Source organism: Silurus meridionalis, chromosome 3 (genome assembly GCF_014805685.1).
Source record: "Silurus meridionalis isolate SWU-2019-XX chromosome 3, ASM1480568v1, whole genome shotgun sequence".
NCBI lineage: Eukaryota > Metazoa > Chordata > Actinopteri > Siluriformes > Siluridae > Silurus > Silurus meridionalis.
Window position 1 is genome coordinate 24,432,131 of NC_060886.1, and position 21,545 is coordinate 24,453,675.

The following is a 21,545-nucleotide window of genomic DNA, read 5'->3' on the forward strand; positions in this document are numbered from 1 at the left end:
ATGCAATGCTCAGGGGTGCCTTATTAGTCATTACCATGAAGATTCCGCCACCCTCCCGATAAGTGGAATCTGTGATGTGCTGTGCAACAACTACGTAGTTCTTCAAACAGGTTGTTCAAATTGTTTACACAGCAAATATGATCAATTGGAAATATCTCAAATATTGGCAAATATGTCTAGTATTGTTGTATGAAAATAAGCTCTCAGAAATCAAGCAAAAACAAGCATGAGTCCTGCTCAAGTCACACAACTATTGACTGTTAATATCACTTGGCATAATGTGCCTAAAGCAATTAAGATCAGTGCCATATTGTTAGCATACAGGCTTGTCTGTAATCAATATTTTTCCTTTGGAATCGATTTAGACTTTTTGTTGCATGTTGGTTTAAGAAAGTCCTGAAATATCTTTGGTTATCAACAATCTTTCAATAAGAAATAAACACAAGAGACATAAAAGTAGCTCAAATGAAAGAGCAGCCCTGGTTGTTGTTCACCTGAGCGCCACATATTAAACATTTTTAAATGCGCTCTGATTTTCACAATAGTATCTGCATGCTTGATTGTGCGTTTGATTCAAGGATGGTGAGTCACCCTCGTGCCTTATGTCATACTGTGCATTCTGTACTTGCACAAAATAGCCTATTAAATGACTACCACAGAATGACATATAAAGATATAAATATAAATGAAAAAAACCTTCTTTTCTTCTTTTCAAATAAAAGATTGAGGTTAGTTTGGTGATTCAACAATGCACACAAAAAATAGATTGAAAACCAGTGACTAACACCAGTGACATAAGCATTCTATCCCAGTCAGACTGATTGCATATTGTAAAACATGGCTTAATGAATAAGTATTTTAATAAAGGAATTGTTCTATGATTCACCAGGAAGATAAATGACCAAACCCCAAGACATGGAACAGGAGCATAAAATTGCCTATGACTGATTTACTCTAATCTAGAAAGTTGCCGGAGGTAAACCGGTGAAATAATAATATCTAATAGCGTGTAGAGTCTCACAACACAATAGAGGAATGTCTTTCAAATGGACATAATTTACATCCAAGGATTTAAACTGTTAGATGATCTAAAGATCTAAAGAATTTCTCAGGCATATTAAAAGGAATGGCATTATTATATTGTAAAATAATATGGGCTTATCAGTACTTTTGTTAATAACATTTCAGCTAGTCATTAATTTAAAAATGTCGAAGCAGAGGAAAGATTATGTACCTATAATTTCAATTACTGAGCTTCATTTATCAGTCTTTAAATAAAGTATGTTGAAAAATGCAAAGTACCTATAAACTGCTAAATGTTTTCACAGCATAGATGATTTATTCTCCTGGGCAAAACAAATAAGCCAAGCCAAAAAAAATGGTCAAAATATTAATGGCCAAAATATCAAGCTTTAGTGCAATCATTGGAGAGAAAAGGAGAAAGAATGGAACAGATGCACTCCCAAGACCTACTGTGCCACCTTTTGCTTTTTTAACATTTTCTGCAGTTTGTGGAAAATCTAAGAACAGGGAAATTCACTTATATCGTCTACTTGCATGCAAAGGTACAATCAGCCATAAACTCCATGTTGCCTGAAGTTGTTGCTAAACCAATCAGACTGCGATTTGGCCAATTCGAGGCTCCAAGCAGGCATCCAATCACGTCAGCACTTTTATGTCCTTTTATTAGATGATTAGATTAGATTTAAAAGTGCACAAGTCAAAAAGTCAGAGTTTGGTGCAAACTGCACAAGCTCAAATATATTTGTGTGGATTTTATGTTATGCCATTACACAATGGGTGACAAAGGAGAAGAAATTGATTGATTTGGTTGCAGGCATGCAACATTTACAAGACGGACTATTCAAGAAAAGCTGAACATCCTGAGGAAATTTCAGCCGAAACTCAAAACAAAGTTCAAAACGGTTCCCTGTTCCCAGTTTCCCTGTACCATTTTGCATTTCCTTTACTTTACATTTTGCACAAAAAGACACAATTTGCCTTAATTTCAAATCCCCAGGAAAACAAAAAAATTCACAAAAAATGCACAGAAAACCTGAGGTCATTTTATGAGGTTAATATCGATGCTACTGCTAGAGATGATGTATGTGGAAAGCAGAGCTGTGGCAGCAGTAAAAGAAACTTGTTGAATTGTGTTTATTGGGTTTCTTTTTAAGCCTCTTGACTTGGCTTGACTTGAAATGCCATTCATTCTCATTGCATGAGATTTCTGTCTGTGACATAGCTCTCTGTTATACTGTGTTTCTCTATAGTATGGATGGTTTCTATAGCCGTGGCATCATAATAAAAGTATTAAGAGGTGGATTAATTCAGGTAGGACACCACTGAAGGCCTAGGTGTAAAATGTGCGACCTCTTAATGATTAAAATGTTTGATGAAAAATTCAGCACTTCTAAAATCACATTTGTGTAAAGCTGCTTTGAGATGCTAAAAATTAATTGAATTGAGTTAAACATTTATTTAATAAATGTAATAAATATTTATTTAATTGGATTTATTCATTTATTTTTCTATCAATTAATGTATTTATTTTTTTATTATTTTTAATAAACATTTCTTAAATTACAATTGAAAAAAATTAACACGGTATATGCTCTTTTTATTAAAAAAAAAAAATAAAAATAAAAATAACCTGACAAATGATCAAACCCCCAAAAAATGTTATACAAATTTATTTTAGTTTTGGACAATACCACCTCATGAGTCAAAAAAACATGATAGCAGCTCATTCTCAGAATCCAATTAATTCCCTGGGCAATGCGTGTGTGCACGTATTTTACGTGCCCTTGGTTTTAATTAAGTGCTAATTGGATTCCATAGATAACCTTCATATGCCCTGTCTCTGAGTATTGCAATACTACACATTGTCCACATTTTGTCTTGAAATCCCTGGTGATGCCACACAGTTCCCCTCCATCCTCCAGAGAGAGGCAGGGCTTTGTGCCTCATTTCCATAGTCCCCTTTTGCTGCCTGAATCATTAAATTCTGAAGCCCTTCATGGTCAAGATGGAGTGGAACAGCTGGCTTTGAGAATTATGACCAATAAAAAGCAGAACTACATCAAAATATTTAAAAGCTTTTACATTAATAAAGTACTGAGACAACTCAAACCTAAATTAAAGGTCTATTCTACATCTAATTTGTCATTACAGGTGCATTTAAACATGTTACACCTGTACATCTGAATTTAAGTAGATGTGATAATGTAAATAATATGTAAACATGTGGGAATGATAGTAAATGAATAAATCATGGAGAAAAAAAAATAAAAATTTATTAATTATCAAGCAATCATTTAATCAATCAATTTATCGAAATCCAGATAAAAAAAAAACTTGAATTTTATTGAGGGAAAATCAATGTGGAAAAATCTGAAATATTCACATGAAAAATGTAAATAAAATATTTTGAAAATGTTTATAAGAAAATAAAGGAATCTTGAAAATTAACAGGTTAAAATACATATAACGTGTTAAAAGTACATCTAAAATATAGTGCATTAGGGGTTTGGTGTTTGTTTTACATTCAAACATAAATGATATTGTGAGAAATATAACATGGAAAAAAAATTATAAACAAATTAAATCCAATAATTAAATGTAAAAAAAAAATGCAGTGTAAAATATTAATGAATATTCATTAATATTAATTAATCATTTGAAAAATATAAATTAATATTAATGTTAATATTGGGGGGGTTGGGGAATCACTAGAGATGATAAAAAGGAAGGTTAAAATACCTGAAACAAAATGTGCACGATAATAAATGGAAAAAAAAACTTAATGAAAAGTGTACAACTACTAAACATAAATACGATTTGAAAATATAAACACATACACTATACATATGGAAATGTGTTAAATATGATCAAACCATGAAACTTCCCACATGAATTATACAATTATTGTGAAACTGATGTGATTTTCCATTAGGGCAGCCGTGCATCAAATCTACCATTCAATGCAAAATCAGTACAGCTGTTATCTAACCCTGTCCATAGACATTGTTGCTTACATTCAAACAAGTCAATGCTGATCATTTCTGAACAGTTACACCGATTATGTAATTAGGTACAAACTCTGAATGTGTAAACTGGAAGATTAAGCGTCAATTCAAAGGCATTAGAAGAGCAGGAAAAGTGACTCACTCGGGTATATTTGTATGCGAGGAGTCAAAAGGAAGGAGGAATCAATTAGAGTGTGCGTCCCGATGACGAGGCATATGTAAAAAGATAGCAAATGGATCTTTAAATTAGCACGGGGAAGGAGGTGTGCTGTGATGTTCAGCAAACCACTCGACACACACACCCCCTTACAGAGCATTGACATTAAAACACTTTGATGATCGGGAGGCTTTAAAGTCTTAATCCTACAAACGGCTTCTTTAGAAAATTCAAAGCCTCATCCGAGATTTGAATAATGCTCATACCAATCTCTCCCCAACTGCTACGAACTTCAGACACACACACAAACACACACACCTTTTTTCCCCTCCATTTAGAAATAAAAAGAAAGAATAGCCCTCAGACCTATCGTCAGATTTATCTTCCATACTGTAAGACATAGAAAGGATTGTGTGATGATCTAACTGACAGCCCTTCTCTATCCCTTCCTTAGGTAATCATCAAGGGGAATTAGCCGCTGGATAAAATTTCAAACCGTGTGGGTGAAGTCTTGCTTCGCTAAGTAATCTGGCACACAATTTTGCCTGCAGGAAGCAGATTGCTCTTTAAAAGTGTCAGAAATTGAAGCTCTTATAAATGGCATGCACTAAAGACCGAAGCACTTTCCACTGCCCACTGCCCAGTTTAATATTTTGTCATGGAAAAGATTAAACATGATTATTTATCAGAATTACTCGCATTTAGACCCTATTCCTCAAAACCGAAATGATAAACTACCGAGACAATATCAGCAACACATCAGGAGCGGGAATGAAACATCTGTAGAATTTGGCATGAATATCCTCTTCTAGGTTACAGTGATGATATGTGATAACACAATGATACTGACACTGGTTTAAATTATGCTACTGAGAATTTGATGTGTAATAACTGCAACCATAGGGTTACAATGAGTTTTTTTTTTACAGCTGTATTTGCTGATATTGTTCAAAATCAAAATTTGAAGGTAGTGAATTTGAATCTCAGCACCTCAAGTTGCAACTTTATCCCTTTATTGTTTTGTTCGATATTGTAGGATGCCCATGAGACATACCGCTTAAGCTATAGCAACTATAATCATTCTTTTACAGCCTCTTGTTTTGTTTTTTTCTTGAAGTGAATAAATAAAAAAAAAATGCTAAAAAACCTATTTACCACTCCACAATTTATCCAAACCAAGCCTGCAAAATGAACTCATAGCACAGAGCTGCCAAATCCCATAATCAACTCTCCACTGTGTATTTAGATGTGAATTGAGCATATGTGCAATTCTACTAATGCCATTTTGATTGAGAATCATGATGAACTAGACCTGCTCAGCATTTGTGTGTGAGTGTGTGAGTGAGTGAGTAAGTGATTGAGTGAGTGAGTGAGTGAGTGTGTGAGTGAGTGAGTGAGCAAGTTAGTGTGTAAGTGAGTGGTGAGTGAGTGAGTGAGTGAGTGGTGAGTGAATAAGAGAGTGAGTGAGTGAGTAAGTGAGTGAGTGAGTGAGTGAGTGATTGAGTGAGTGTTTAAGTAAGTCAGTGAGTGAGTGAGTGAGTGTGCAAGTGAGTGTGTGAGTAAGCAAGTGTGTAAGTGAGTAAATGAGTGTGTGAGTAAGTGAGTGTGTGAGTGAGTGAGTGAGCAAGTTAGTGTGTAAGTGAGTGAGTGAGTGAGTGAGTGAGTGAGTGAGTGAGTGAATAAGAGAGTGAGTGAGTGAGTAAGTGAGTGAGTGAGTGAGTGGTGAGTGAGTGAGTGATTAAGTGAGTGTGTGAGTGAGTGAGTGAGTGTGCAAGTGAGTGTGTGAGTAAGCAAGTGTGTAAGTGAGTAAATGAGTGTGTGAGTAAGTGAGTGTGTGAGTGAGTGAGTAAGTGATTGAGTGAGTGGTGAGTGAGTGAGTGAGTGTGTCAGTGAGTAAGTTAGTGAGTGAGTGAGTGAGTGAGTGAGTGATTGAGTGAGTGTTTAAGTAAGTGAGTGAGTGAGTGACTGTTTAAGTGAGTGAGTGAGTGCAAGTGAGTGAGTAGGTGAGTAAGTGAGTGAGTGATTAAGTGAGTGTGTGTGAGTGGGTGTGTATGTGAGTGAGTGAGTGTGTGAGTGAGTGTGTATGTGAGTGAGTAAATGAGTTAGTGTGTGAGTGTGTGAATGAGTGAGTGTTTGAGTGACTAAGTGAGTGACTGTGTGTGAGTGAGTGTGTAAGTGAGTGCGTGAGTGAGTGAGTGAGTGGGTCTGTATGTGAGTGAGAGAATGAGTTTGTAATTGACTGTGTGAGTATGTGAGTGAGTGAGTGAGTGAGGAGTGAGTGAGTGAGTGAGTGAGTGAGTGAGTTAGTGTGTAAGTGAGTGAGTAAGTGCATGGGTGTGTGAATGAGTGAGTGTGAGTGAGTGTGGAAATAAGTGTGTGAATATGTACCTAGTGCTTCACATCAAAAAATATTACACCAGCTAGCCTTCACTGAGAGATTTAAGGCTACCAGTTAACAGAGACACTGTGGTAAACACAACAGCTTTGTGTGCTAGTCTAACTGGTAGAGGGACAGCAGTTCCACAGCCATGTGATTTTGAGCTCAGTGGTTTGCCACCACACATGCTGTTCCTCTCTGTTCAGAGTGCTAATCTGGAGAGCAATGGCTCTGGCTCATAGAACAGCAAACTGTGCTGCACAGAGATGAAGTATTCTCTCCTCTTCCATCTGCTACCTTACACAGTGCACTTAGTGCTGACTTAGCTGGACAGATGCTTTAGAAGTGCAAACACAAACCACTTGAAAGTGTATCAAGCAAACATAATTGTAACTGAGAAGGCATACAATAAAAAGATCTAAACAAAAGATAACAGTAAGAAAAACAAGCAAGCAAGGACTCAAGCAAATTGTGAAAAGGTTCTAAAAAAAAAAAAAAAATGTATTAAACAATGTATTGCGAGTCCATCTCATGGTTAGAAGAACTGTAAAAGGTCTCTAGATCAAGACACAACATGTTTCCTCCTCTACTCTCTCCCTCCCACCCCTTCTCCTGCTGCGGCCAATCTGCCCATCATTGCAGTCCCACACTGCCTGGATGGGGATCTTGCCAAGGAGCAGGTGGAAGCGTAGCAGCAGATCCACAATGTAAAAAGCCCTGGCCAAAATCTCTAGAGAGGAATCATTTGTGCCACCCTGATCCTTTTTCATCCATGCCACCCACAATGGCTAAAGCTCAAAGGACCGAGGAAGCTGGGAATCTGGTCCATCACCTTGTGTGCCGTCTTGCCTTACTGTTTTCCCCTTAATTTCAGGGTCATGTGACCCACTGGCAGAGTCACACCATTGGGAAGGATGAGGTGCGTGACGTGTGTGCGGTAGAAGGGCTAGTCAAGCGCAGTCTCACGCTTCTCGTGACACTCAGCGGATTATGTCTAAATAAAGCTTCCGCACTGTGTGATTCACATGGCCAGTGATCCCGAACACGAAGACACGACACTGCTCAGCTTTAGAGAGAGAGATAGAAAGAGTGAGATAGAAAGAGTAAGAGAATCAGAGAGAGAGAGAGAGAGAGAGAGAGAAGGCATTCGTCACTGAAGTGCCACAGCTTAGCAAGAATCTTGAATAATCAGTGGTTAAGCTGTCATCCCTACACTTGCACCTAACACAAACTCTTTCACTTACTAATCAAGCAAAACGTCACACATCCAGAGTACCAAATGCAAAAAGAATCTGTATCAACTCTGCCTCTTTAACGATTTGCCTTGATTTTCCCAGAAGTACTAATTATTATTAAGTGCTTAATTATTATTATTTACACAGAATTTACTTAATATTTTGCTTTTTATTAATAAATGGATATTTTGTAGATAGAGATATCAAAAAAATGTAATAGAGAGATAAACAAGCACAATTGTGAACTGCTTTATGAGTGTATGCTATATAAATAAGGTAATTATTATTATTATTATTATTATTATTATTATTATTATTATAATTATTGTCATCTAATGAGTCATAAACGTCATGCTCATTTATACAAAACCTTCACAAGGTCATTGGTTTTGTCCTTTTCCAGGCTTGAACTATGATACAAACTGGAGTAATTAAACTGGATCACAGACAAATGAACACCTTGGGAGATTCTACTTAATTACACATCCGGCGCCAACTGCCTTTTTTTCCTGACCTGTGAGGGAACGATTGGAGACGTGTGCACGCTGTTTTCTCTTGATCGTCCCTGGGAATCACGAAAAGGCCCAAGCTTTACGGCAGACTCCACCCCACTCTTCTGCTCTCAGACCCTGATTGATCTCATGGCCCATCGGTGGGTTAAATTACACTGCAGAGTAGCTCTGCACAAAGGGCTCCTGGATTTCACAGGCCATAATTCTGTACCGTCAACATCGTAAAGGTGCAGCATTTCACATCTCAGGCATTCACACACACAAACACACACAATCTCACACCTCAAGGCAGCTCTTTGAATAGTCTTATGAGTTATGTCATAAGCCTGATGCTGAAATCTTCATGGGAGGCGGTGGATAATCATCTTTGCGATTTCAACCTTAGTATCGAGCAAGTGTGCACTCCATTAACAAAAACTGCCCCTACAGCGAGTGTTAAACAAACACAGGAAAACAAGAACTATTTACTCTATTACTCTATTAAAGACAAAGCACATCCAGTTGAAAAGTTTAGCGCAAAACAATTCACCATCAAGTTTCGACGGCAAAATAGATCTGACCCTCTAGGCCAGGCTACCACTGAGTTCTGGCAAAGAGAGTGAGAAAGAGAAGAGAAATGGCACGACCCATTCATACTGCAGCTCTGCCTATCCAACAGCACGGAAGCAAAAACAACATGGGATCCGGGGGAATAAAAAAAAAAACAGCCAAAAGCACAAAAAGACCAGCTGCTTCAAGAGCATGGCTGTCAGTAGTGGGGGAAAAAAAACTGTTTTGAAAGAACATTATAATATGAAGTCATGTTGCAAGTAATAACTTCTGCCTGAAAGTTTCTGTCATTCGTCGCACATCTGTCTGGACCTGATGGAAGTGTATAAGCACACAGATAAATACATAACTGAAACTAATTTGGAGTGGTTAAGCAGGTTTATAGCCCCTCATCAATGACATTTTAATTTAGCACAGCTTAAAAATCTGGTCCGTATATGTGAGATAAGCTGGGTTCATTTTTAAGACCCGGCTTTGCAGCATAATTCCATCATGGAGTTGAAACAGGAGCACCATTGGAATCAGGACATGAAATGCAAATCCGTGTTTGACTGACAAGCCAAACTTTTCAAGACAGAAACTTAAAAAAAATAAATTTCCTTATTACAGAAATGATTTTGCTTTGCAAAACATGCTTGTTGTGCTTGTCACTGAATGTGGCTGAATTATAGAAACAGCCGAAAGTGATGAAAAATCGGATTTTCACCAGCATAGTACGCCATCTCTATTTTAAGGAAACACATTTCATCAGAATGAGTTGGAAATGTTTTTATTTCTGCTACTTTCTAACCCTGCCTTGACGTCTGCCTGTAAAGACCATGCTGTGTAATGAGGCAATTTAACAAATGAGCCAGCAAAAGAAGTCTCTTTGCGTAAACATTGCGAGCTACGTGAGATTTTCTCCACCACAGAATGTCACAATATGATCGTGTTGTTGTCGTATCGGAACAATCAAAAGCCTAATGAATTCGGTCTGTAATCAGATATCGACTCTTCAAATGTCTAAAATGCTTCTGCACTGTCACAGCTTTGAAACACAGAAGACCAGAACAGAACCAAAAGTTAAATAATCTTTCATTATTCAAATAAAATTGGTAGCAATGTTGGTTTTCCATTAGCAGATACACCAGTTTACGAATGTAACCAAATGCAATAAAAAGCTGGAATTTAAAATGTGCTAGGATTTTACTGCTGGATGTACATTTAAGTTCAGGAATTCATAATTGCTGTTTATACAGAAAGATAGTGATGTGTTTTCGTCTATTCACACGTAAATTATCCATTGAACTGCACACAACGGCGTTTTATTGAAAACCAATCATTAATGCTAAATTCCTCATAAAATGAACAGCAGCTAGAAACGAGCGGTTCTGAAAAATGTTGACGCACTGCTGTTTCTTGGATTTGACAGAGGTGGAGAGGAAGAGAGGGGGCAGGGTAAAAAAAGAAGCTCATAAATTACTTATTCAACATGGGATGTGATATAAGCTTCTGAAATGAAGCTTTTAGTCAAATACACTCCACACAACGTTGTGGGCTCATAATACAAGGCATTTATTTCGACAAGTCAGTGACACTGTTCTGATTGGAAAACCAATAATCATGAAAAGATAAGTTAAAAAGAAAAAAGCTCTCAATACATAATCGGCTCACAGGGTGCACCACAATTTTTTTCCCCTGAAAATGAGGCTGATATCACCACAATTACCCAAACAAACACTGAACCGAATCAAACGCACCATAGGAAATACCCATTTAACTCTCTAGGATTTAATTCTGCACGAGATTTTTAATGTGTGTGCCGAAACCCGTCAACCCGCTAAGTTCCAGCTTCACTTCCTGCTTGGATCTGTCGACTGCCTGCGATGAAATAAAGCAGCTTTTTAATTTGAATAATCACTTGTTCTTTATCTCGCCGCTGGAAACGGGCCAGGGTGGCTGCAAAGGGATACTGGTGTTAATTAAGACACCTGTTCTTCTCTCAGTTTACTTGCCTAATCAATGCCTCCGCACTTCCAACATCCCCAGACAATTTGAGGTCTACGCTGCAAAACAAGCCTGCAGTCTCAGCATGATCATGATGAATAAAGCGTCCCATAGCTACACCCGACAAAGCACTTAGTGAAATTCAGCTTTTTCTTTTAAAAGGCCAAGATAAAGCAAATAGCATGTGAAAAACTGGAAAACGGCCAATTATAATAATGAATGGGCTACAGTAGAGTGCTGATTTTTCTTCACTATGCACATAATGTGAAATCAAGACTAACTACGTCTAGAGATCACGGCTTCAAGTGATACTGTAACGAAGACCACCGCAGGCCCAAACTGCTCTAGTGATGGAGCGTGCTTGAGCAGAAGATCCAGTGCACTTGAGCATGTCTGTGAAATAAGTTTAAATCAGTATTGATAGTCTAATCACTTCTTCAGGAAAGATCTAATTGAAGGCAAAGTGCTATGGAGTGAACGATCAAGAACTAAGCAGTTTTTTTTTGTGCTGTGGCTGCACTGGTGTGTAGACCATGTTAACTGCCCATCTTGATTGGATCAGTCCTAGTCGTAAAGTAATTACAGTTTCTGCTACGTCATGCTGTTTGTCTTCTCTTTGTGCGGAAATCTCCTAAGCACATGCAGGGATCAGGTTTCAGTTCTGAATATCTGCTTTCACATTGAGCCGTTTTAGCTGATGATTTTGTCTCAAAGCAACTTTAAATAAACAGTCACAGTAAGTTTTTGCCTGGAGCAAATTGGGGTTGCAGTAAAGTGTCTCACTCGGAGGCACTACTGCAAGGAAATGAAATCAATAAACATAAGCAGAAAAGTAATGATACCAATAAAACCACCACAGCAGAACAAAATTGAGCTGGTGCACACGGTTGATACAATTTCTTTTCTTTTTTTTATATTTTAGTAAGACTATGAAGTGTTTCCATAGTGGCCCAGGTGAAGTCACAGCTTGACAAGAGAAAGTTTGCATGAAGCACTCAGCTGAATTTGGGCTCAAAAAGTGTGACAGCAAACATCCCTATCCCTCACACCCCTACCCACTTCCTTAAGAGAGAATCTGCCAGAGGGAGAAGTTGAAAAACACCAGAATAGAAAGAGATAGTGGGAGTGTTAATGTGTTTGTTAGAGTGTAATATGCTGGGAAAAGAGGGCCAAAACATCATGCGAAATAAAGGCCAAATTTGTACAAATCAAGATTGGAAAAAAAAGAAGAAGAAGAAAAAGAGAAAAGCTATTATACCTTGTGAACAGCTGGAGCAGCTGGAGCAGCTCTGCAACCTGTCATGTTAGTGCGGCTCCTTACCTGCGGCGGCTGAGACGGGATGGTGAAGAGAGGAGAGTCAAAGGGGCTGATGGGTACAGGGTCCAGGCCGGTGCAGTCCGGGAGGGAGGAAGGATGGAGTGACAGGGAGCAGGGAGACGGGAAGGCCAGAGGGGGAGAGGAAATGCTGCTCCTCTTCCTCTTGCTCTCTCTGCTACAGACACACACACACAGTGAGACACACACGCAGGCACGCTCTCTCTCTCTCTCTCTCTCTCACACACACACACACACACACAGAAGCACGCGTGGGCACGCACACAAGAGGCAGACACCAATACCTGCAGCCAGTCAAATAAGAGGAGAGCAAAGAGTCCCCTGCATGCACTCGCACTCCGGCACTAGGAGGAAAGAAACAGCTCGCCTCCCACTCTCTCCCAGGAGCCAATCACATGCCAAAAAGCTGCTTCTCCAGTGTCCAATGGGAGCCCAAGCCGCCTTATCCTTGTACCAGCCAATAAGTGGAATAGCTCATATCCAATCGGAATAATGAATCCGAGAGCAGTGCGAGGCTTCCCTTTCTGAAGGACAGACTGAGCGGTGCACTCAGCCAGCGAGTGTGATTTAAGACTGCAGCTGACATTAGAGTAATTAGATTGTGAGGCACTTAACCCACCACAATAACACCGCATGCTCCACTGCAGAACTGGCAGAAAAGCTTCTCCACATCCACGCAAGAGCTCCTGGCAAAGTCCGCAGGACTTGATCATGCACAAAACAAAAGCAGCATGGGCAGCGAGAAGAAACAAATCTGACCTAACGCACTCATGTTACACACTGCATTAAGTCCTTGTTTATTATACATTTATTACACTTTTTTTTTCCTAACAGAGACATGGCATCCCAAATATGTGACTAAAACCCAAGACGCAAAAGTGAGCCAATTTCATAAAGGCTTATTTTATTTTGCAGATCGATTGCAGGGCCCAAGCTCCCAGCATGATATGTGATCAATGGCATGCTGTCAGAATGATAAATGAAAAGCATGTCAAGCTTCAGTTCCTCTGCACTGCAGGAAGCGAAGCTCCAGAGACAAAAGTGTAATAAATGTCCCGTTATTAACCAGGCACAAAGATCAGGGCCGTCTCTCTGTCCTTCTTTCTTTCAGGTAAAGCTCTCGGGAGACACCGGGACTGAAGATGTGGAGAAAAGTGCCAGAACTGTTTTTCCTGCTGAAGACACCAGCTTAATTCCAGACCACGAGGCTCCAGGAAGTGGTGAAGTTTACGAAAACAGAAAAATCAATGAGGCTATCAATACAGGAGTGCATCATGTTATGGGCCAATACCACACAGTGTTGTTGTGCTGGGTACCCAATCATGACTCAGCAACGATGTCGGTATAGTGCTCCATTAGAGCTGTCCTTCTGTCTCACCAACATTTATTCTTCCCTACGCACTCCTACACGCTCCACAGACAGGACAGATTCTATGTGGCTACCTGGCAAGGTGTCACAAGGACCCCAGATTTAATGCAAGAAGAAAGAATCGGCATTCTGGATGAATTTTGTTCACTTTGTACGGCTGTTTGAGGAAAAGGGAGAAAGCCCCATTAAAAATGCATGAGAGATGGGAGCAGATGTCACATTGAATATGCTTCCAGCTGAAGATAAATTGGTACACAAGAACCTCAGACAGGGGTAGGTACGTACCAGTGAACTTAACACTTAAGAGTGAGTGGGAGTATGTGTATGTGTGTTGTGAGAGGTGGTGAGTTACAAGAAGCACATAGGAGAAGCACATAAGAGAAGTGTCTCAAATGCAGCTTTCACAGAATGCTTCAGGACTTCAGATATTTAGTAAATAAGGTTAATGAGAACTTTAATTTAAGGTGTTCCTCATCATCATCTACATCTACATGTACCAAGCATGTAAAAAAATGTTTTTCCTTCAATTCAGACTTTATTAATATTATTTACGGGTGATACGCAAAGGCTGAGTGCATATGGGTGACTGCTGACATATTGGATGATGACAGGAGGAAAGCTCATTAAAAATGCATGGATTCAGGGGTAGTCATGCTTTAAATGTCATTCCTACCAGTGAGTAAAGCCACTGTACATAGTCACGTGTTATAGTAAGTAAAATATTTCCGTTATGGTTTTTTTATGTGTTACCACTATCAGAAGGTTAATAATGCATAGTTATCTGTTATAATACAAGTCATTTTTAGATCACATTCTTTTCACTGTGACATTTTAAAATCTATATAAAATTCTTTACAACGTAAAAAATTTGACATTTGCTATATTTTTATTGGGTCACGCAACCATTTGAAAAACTGATGTCCGCTGTCAACTGATATGTCTGATGGTTCCTTCTGATCACTGGTGTCTGTTCGGATGATTTGATGGCACAGGAGCAGCGTTGACATTTTGACAGTTTGTATCTGAATACAAACCTATAAAAGTCTATTGGGCTTTCGGACATTTCACTATTTTGCACTGCGATCAAGACAACTTGATCCAAGCCTGACATTAGATGTGTTGGATAAAAAGTGTATACTTGGCTAGCAAGGTTTTAGACATCTTCAGGCAGACTGACTGCTCTTACACACCACTAATGGATGTTCAACTGGCTTCCTATCCAACACAACTGCAGGCAGAAAGCCAAGGTTAGCGTACAAATGAAACAATTTCCATTTAATTCTTTAAAATGTTTTTCTCATTACAGTTGAGGTGTCAGACTATATTATTGTATTTCTTTTTTTGTTTTGTTATTTTATTTGCCAGAATTCAGCCATTGAACTGGATATTGCAGACCACTTCACATATAATGTCTTTAATGTCTATAAATTGATGAAGCACATCAGCAGGAAAATAGCTATTAAAAATGTAGACTTCACTACACCCTATAACAAAGCTAGTTTTCTAATAGAAAATTATAAATTACACCGTTTGAAAGTTATACACCATTAAAATCCAATAAACTCTTAAAAAATCTTTGACATGTTCTATTTTTACTTTTTGGAGTGTACCAAACCATTTTTTTGGATGTCTTTTGTTTATATATATATATATATATATATATATATATATATATATATATATATATATATATATATATATATATATATATAATTTTTTTTTTTTTTTTTTTTTTGCTGAAAAGCTTCAATTTCCTTAAAATAATTTTATTGATCCCACCTAAAGTAATTGAACAATTTCTTCTATACAGAAAACAAGCTAGTTTTAAAAGTTTATGTTCAAAAAGTTTTACATTTCTTCAGATTTCTTCTTCTTTAAAATGTCTTAGTCATACCATTTCAAAACAAGCATTTAAAACGCTTTTTATATTTTTGTGATATTTCCCTGTAAACAATTTAGATTTCATAGTATTTGTTTAAGCAATCAGCATTTTCTCAAACCCAGAGCTGTTTAGTTCTGACCTTTATCTGTTTCTGTTTTTTTTTGTTGTTGTTGTTTAAAGTCCTTTTATGAGGCATAGTTTCAATAATCCTCCTTGCAAACTGCAGATAAAAATGATGTCATTTACAGAATGTCACATTTTTTGCCCTTTTTTATTCGTATATTTTCTTAAATATGTTTTTTCTTGAGTATGTTTTACTATAAAGTGTATTTTAAATGCAGAAGTTCTCTGCAAGCTTTTTCATATACTTCATATTTCATATACTGTATCCTGGTAGAACCTGCAAACCATTCAGGTATTCTAATCCCAAATAAACAAAATAGCAAAGAATATATTCTCCCAAATTTGTAAATACATAAATACTGACTGACAGAAATACTGAATTCTGATTTTTTTTTTCTTTAGAATGCAGCTTAATAAGTAGTTACAGCAGTGGCACATATAAAAACATGGGAGCGAGGTTGTGCAAGATTTTTCGCAAGAATCATATCATATCACAGCTTTAGATTGCACCAATTTTTAAGAATTACACAAGCTGAAGCGTAATAAATCAATCATGCGTCATGTCCTCATTTAACAGCTAATTGAATTTTATACAATAAAAAAAAATAATAATAAAAAGCTGAGTGAAAAAGGCTGCACCCTTAAAAGCAGTAAAAGAACCATTAAAGCAAACTTAAATAAGAAAAATAAACAAATAAATATTTTGCCTTTACAGTAACCCCAGAGAAACATGTCCATTCCAGTGACTCCTGAGGACAGCATAAACACAGCACGTCTAACACACATGGCTTCCACACGAGCACCAATGTAATTAAAGTCCTCATTCTGTCCCGCTATTGTATCATTACTGTCTGTAAGCCACTTAAACGTGATTACTTATTACTCACCAGATACTAAGTATAGCCTTGGTGGAGCAGTGTGGAGATAACAGGCAGCTGAAGATGTACCGCCTTGCTCTGAAAAGCAGCAGCGCCTAAGCAGCATAATCTAGCACTCAGCAAATTATATACGAGTGCTGATTTACAGGCCAGGCAACAGTGATGCCAAATGCCAAACACAAAATAGGTTTGGTTGGGGAAAAAATTAATACTTGTCAGTTTAAATTCACTTCAGAGAATTGGTTTTAAAAATCAGTTTTTCATTCTTCATTTGGGAAAATAAAGCGCAGTTTTTATAAAACACGACAAAAGGAGTCGAGAAAAAGCATAAGGGAACTGAATCAAATCGTTCAGCATCATGCAATTTGTTCTGACTGAACAAGCTGCTCTTTAACGCACTGCTGGCTAAAGAAGGTCCTTTCTACAGTGCTCTTTTTTACTCACTGATTTGTGCCTCAGAGGTCCTCTCAAGGCCGCATAGCTAAATCCTATTGAAGAGGTTATAAAGCCCTAGAGACAGACACTGAGCCGGTGCAAAAGACACTATAGAGGAGAGGGCTGTCTCATCAGAGTGGCCTGGAGGGTGATTTAGGGACATACATGAATCATAGTTTTTTCCTTTTTTGCCACAGGGGTAAAGAGCACAAACCTGTGGCTCTGCAATGCATGAACTGTGTTTAAGCCACTGTTCATTCTAAAGTTATATTGCAATGGACATATCGCATATATATATGTATATATCACCATGGGAATTTTTCTTATTTTGATATACATAATATTCCAATATTAAACATGGACAAATAAACATTTTTTATGATAGGAAACAACAGTTTACCATCTAATGAATTCTCATGATGGCAGCAAACAGAAGCACAGAAAGGTATGCTCCATATTTCGTATGATGCAACACTGCAGAAAGGCACAGCATTAACCCATTCAATCCTATTCCTTCAGCTTTATGAATACACACATTGTACAGTCTTGTGGCATACTGTATATTGTGGCTTTTGCTGTAAATATTACTTTAGCCAAATTTATTCTTGTTGAAAAGTTACAATCCAATTGGGAAATTGTTATCAGCAGATCAACTAGTCCAAGAGTATAAAAAAAACACAATAGTAAAAATCGTATACATTTTTGTACAAACTTTACTTGTTATATTTTTTGGCAATATTTTGGTGTCAAAGGTTTAACAGATTTTTTGGAATGTTAATAATATATTTATTAAAACATTAGTTTGATATTTTGCCGTAAATGCCACAGCATTATCATTCTCAAGGATTGATTAGATACAAATTAAATATAAAAGTGTAGATAGTTGATAATATCTAACTTCATCTACAATGATCATCTCATCCAGTCATGTGGGCAGCCATGTAATACACAGAATTTTGGCAAAACAGGTCAAGATGATTAAAGAAAAAATTTAATTTCAGTGACTCTGACATTAACATAGTGTTGGTGATAGCTGTTTGATTTAGTTGAGGAGTATTTCCAAGACTGTTAACTCCTAAGATTTTTACGAATGTGGAAGTCTACAATCTACTGTGGAAGGCTACAAATCAAAAGTCAAAGAAAAAAAAAAAAAAGGCATGTTCTCTGTTGCTAACTACATGACAAATCCAAAATCAAATAATCATGATAATTGTGCTCTGGTTTCATTGGACACATGTGTGGGCGTGATTGGTATAGCAGGATTGAGTTATATTATGCTTAGAACTAATGCAAAGATTAACTGGACAATGATCCAATGTCTTATGAGAGTTTTTGTATGGCTGCAGAGCAAGAGTTATTACTTAAAGGTTATGAAGAAATTAAAAATCTTATTAAAACGCCACAAAAACAAGGAGAGAGCTGGCAAAAAAGTTGCTAAAAGATTAAATGTGAGTGTTACATAATTTTTAACGATTTTAGCACTGCCACTACACAACCTTTTAGAACTTAGAAACAAGTCAAAATGAAATACAAAAACATTCTTCCAAGGGGGTCCAACAAATTAATCAGATAAATGATTCCCCTCAAGGGAAATACAATACCTTTCCAAAAGCAACCCATTATGTTGTGCTAAAAAATCCAGCCAATCTTGCATTTGTTGGATTTAGAAAGCTCTCCCTATTATTCTTGCCCTGTTCACAACAGGTTGCTCTTGTAAAAATGGAGAGGACATGGCTGCAAAAGGTTTCCATTATCACCTCTGCTTATAATTCTGTTCATGTGAAATAAGCCAGGTGAAACATGTTCGAGTTTACAGACTATGACGACAACAACAGTATGAGCTTTGAAGACCCAAACTCATCAGCAATACAGTCAGCTAATTAAGTAGTCCGTGTACGAAAAAATGGGCCCTAAATCCCATTTTTCAAGCTTCAGTTAACCACATTTGTTGCCTTTTTTGTGTTTTGCAATCGGAGATACTTTTCTGATCACCAAGGCTGCAGGCAATGGCTATTTGAGTTACTGTGGCCTCCTTATTAGTTCAAATATGAATCGTCATTCAATTCTGACATTTCTTATTAACAAGGTATTTTCACCTACAGGGGTACTACTGACTGAATGTTTTTTATTTTGTTTTACATTTTCTTCAGGAAAAAATCACCTGTTCCTGAACCACTTAAACCAACATCTCCCCTGCTAACGGTCAAAGCAACTGAAAACACATCTCCTCCAATTCTGAATGGCTTAATGTGACCATTAACCTAAACTCTCTGCATGATTATTATGCATTATACTGCTGCCACATGATATGCTTATTGGATAAATGAATGAATATGCAATCGTACAGATGTTCCCAGTAAAATGGAAAGTGAGTGCATGTTGATATGCAGCTAAGGACAAAGGTTGTGCTCCAAATATTTTAATTTTCTTTGTACCTATTTTAACTAAATAATTGACTTACTGCTGTTTCAAAACTCCAGTGCAGCCCTTTTCTTTTACATGTTTAGGCTTAAAGGAAGTGCTCTGGTGTTGTGAAAGACCAAGCTCAAATTATGCTAAAGGATTCATATCAATAACCGATCAAATACTGTTCATATAACATCGATTACACAAGAAGTATTACCAATTCTGTGTTCTTTTTTCAAGTGAATGGTGAAAATATTTATTCAGTGCCATGTAAAAATGTTGAAGCACATAACCGTTACAAAAAAAACTCGTGAGTTCCAAAGGGTCATACTTATAATAACCACCTCTACACCAAAGTTAGCATTTGAGATTTCACACAGAAGTATTATAAAAGCATGTCATTTCATAAATTACTCTCTGTACTGAACATACAAATCTAATTTTCAGAAAGCAGCAACTGAATGAGTTTCCCACTTAGTGGTGAATGACTGCATAATGTTCTGATTTTCTGAAAAAAAAAAGCACCTTTACTGATCTAAAAATATACTGGAGACTTTTTACATTTCCTGTATAAGTGGTCCGGAATGCATAAAACCAACAACAACAACAACAATGACAACAACATCAACAGGGAGAAAAAAAATCCATATTATTTTTTTTCACTCATATGTCATAAGATTCTGACCCCCATAGTCAACATACAGGTGACATTGTGGATAAGAAAAAGTTTTTTTTAAGGGGCTAAATACTGAAGTATGCACAAAAAAAAAGTTTTGTGGTCATGATTGAGCAAAAATCCTATTTGTAGAATAAAACCATATTCTATGTTTCAATTTTATCATTTATGGTTTTGTTGTTTTGTTTTTCGCACAAAATAAATATTTACTCTCTTTGTAAAATCTAAAATGGTTTTAGACATGTCCGCCCCTTAATTTTCAAAAATCCTTAATTGAAAATGGAAGCATTAAAAATAAGAAATAAAAATAAAAAAGTTATGCAAAAATATGTAGCTAAAACTGGTTAAATATACCACTTAAGACATTTTTTTATAAGGAGACATAAAAACCAACAGTAACAACAACCATTTCATATACAATTTTATATGGAAAATACATTTGAAAACCCTGCCTCTCTGCATTTCCTGTCCTCTCTGGTTCAAACCCCTTCTGGAAAATATGTGCCAATGCCGGGAGACAGTGCCAACAGCCTGTCTTGTTGGCATTATATAAGGAACCAGAGGACAGTGGGCAGCCTCTCTGTGATGCAGACCCAGTCCCTGTCTAAAAAAAATTTTATAAACAGGGTGGAAAATTGGAAAAAAATATATATATTTTTTAAATCTGCCCAAACAGTTAAACTAATGCGATCTGCATTCTAAAGATGTGTTGGACTACTTCTTAGACTGTGTGATGTAGCTGTTCTCAATGCACAGCACTATGAAGTTGTTGGAGCAGCTGCTAGGTTTCTGCTGTAAGAGCTGGCCAGCCTGCAGAGACGAGGCCAGACCCATCACGGCGTGATCCGACGTCCTCCACGTCTCACAGTAGTTATCCATTTGACGGTGACCCTTACCACTGGATCCATGCCAGACCATCTTCTCTGGCCTAAAGCACAAACGTGCACACAGGAAGAGAAATATTAATCTACAGAATGAAATAAAACATGTAATGCCACAAGCAGAGTCAAGAAATGAGAAGGGGTGGGGGATTGCTGAAGGGTTTGGTTTTGTCCTGTGTAAAGGTGACTTAGGTGTCTTTACAGTGCAGTAATGCTGATGCATCACTTTGGGGAAGTCTGTACGTGGCTTCGGGGAGAAGAAAATGTCTATTTTATAATCTAACTTTTATGTAGTGGCGCAAGTGGGACTGGCCTTATACTAATATAGAGTACAAATTCAAAATATCATGAAGTATTAAATAAAAATAAAATCCATTTTATCAGAAGTAAGATCAATGCAAACATGACTATGTATAAATAACTACATACAATAAATAAAACCAAATGGAAAGAAATCTGGCCGCAGTTAAAAGTGAGGTATGCTGCACGTAAAGTCAAAGGCTGCTGTCTTACCAAGCACTGTCCCTGAGAATATCTCTGCCATCAAATGAATATATGGGTATGTTGGTCTTCATCCTGCCTTCTGAATCACCAAACAGCGAGTCCCAGCTGCTATACAGCACTTGGTCCTGCAGAGAATAACATCAGCACAACACTGACCCATGACCAAGCAAAGGGGAAGCCAAATGGCTCGGTTCACCGCATTCACTGCTAA

General features: G+C 37.4%; 2 protein-coding genes across 20 annotated transcripts in view; both read right to left on the bottom strand.

Moving 5' to 3' along the window:
• The window catches only part of pcbp3 (poly(rC) binding protein 3), an 84,114-nt gene extending 71,516 nt beyond the window's left edge, over positions 1-12,598 (bottom strand). For 6 of the 14 annotated variants that reach the window (XM_046844038.1, XM_046844021.1, XM_046844030.1 and 3 more), the window contains exons 1-2: positions 12,465-12,598; positions 12,166-12,337 (exon numbers count right to left, since the gene is read on the bottom strand). The gene's annotated coding sequence lies outside the window, so the exon portion shown is untranslated. Of the gene's footprint in view, positions 1-12,102; positions 12,388-12,464 lie in introns of those variants that run through there. The other 8 variants (XM_046844001.1, XM_046843911.1, XM_046843946.1 and 5 more) reach the window with 4 other exon arrangements.
• A 6,902-nt stretch (positions 12,599-19,500) lies between these two features.
• Positions 19,501-21,545, bottom strand: part of col18a1a (collagen type XVIII alpha 1 chain a) — a 72,881-nt gene continuing 70,836 nt past the window's right edge. For all 6 annotated transcript variants that reach the window (XM_046844738.1, XM_046844737.1, XM_046844741.1 and 3 more), the window contains 2 exons: positions 21,344-21,459; positions 19,501-20,877 (listed from right to left, as the gene is read on the bottom strand). In XM_046844738.1, the coding sequence (XP_046700694.1) occupies positions 20,664-20,877; positions 21,344-21,459 (330 nt within the window). In that variant the 3' untranslated portion in view covers positions 19,501-20,663. The remainder of the gene's footprint in view (positions 20,878-21,343; positions 21,460-21,545) is intronic.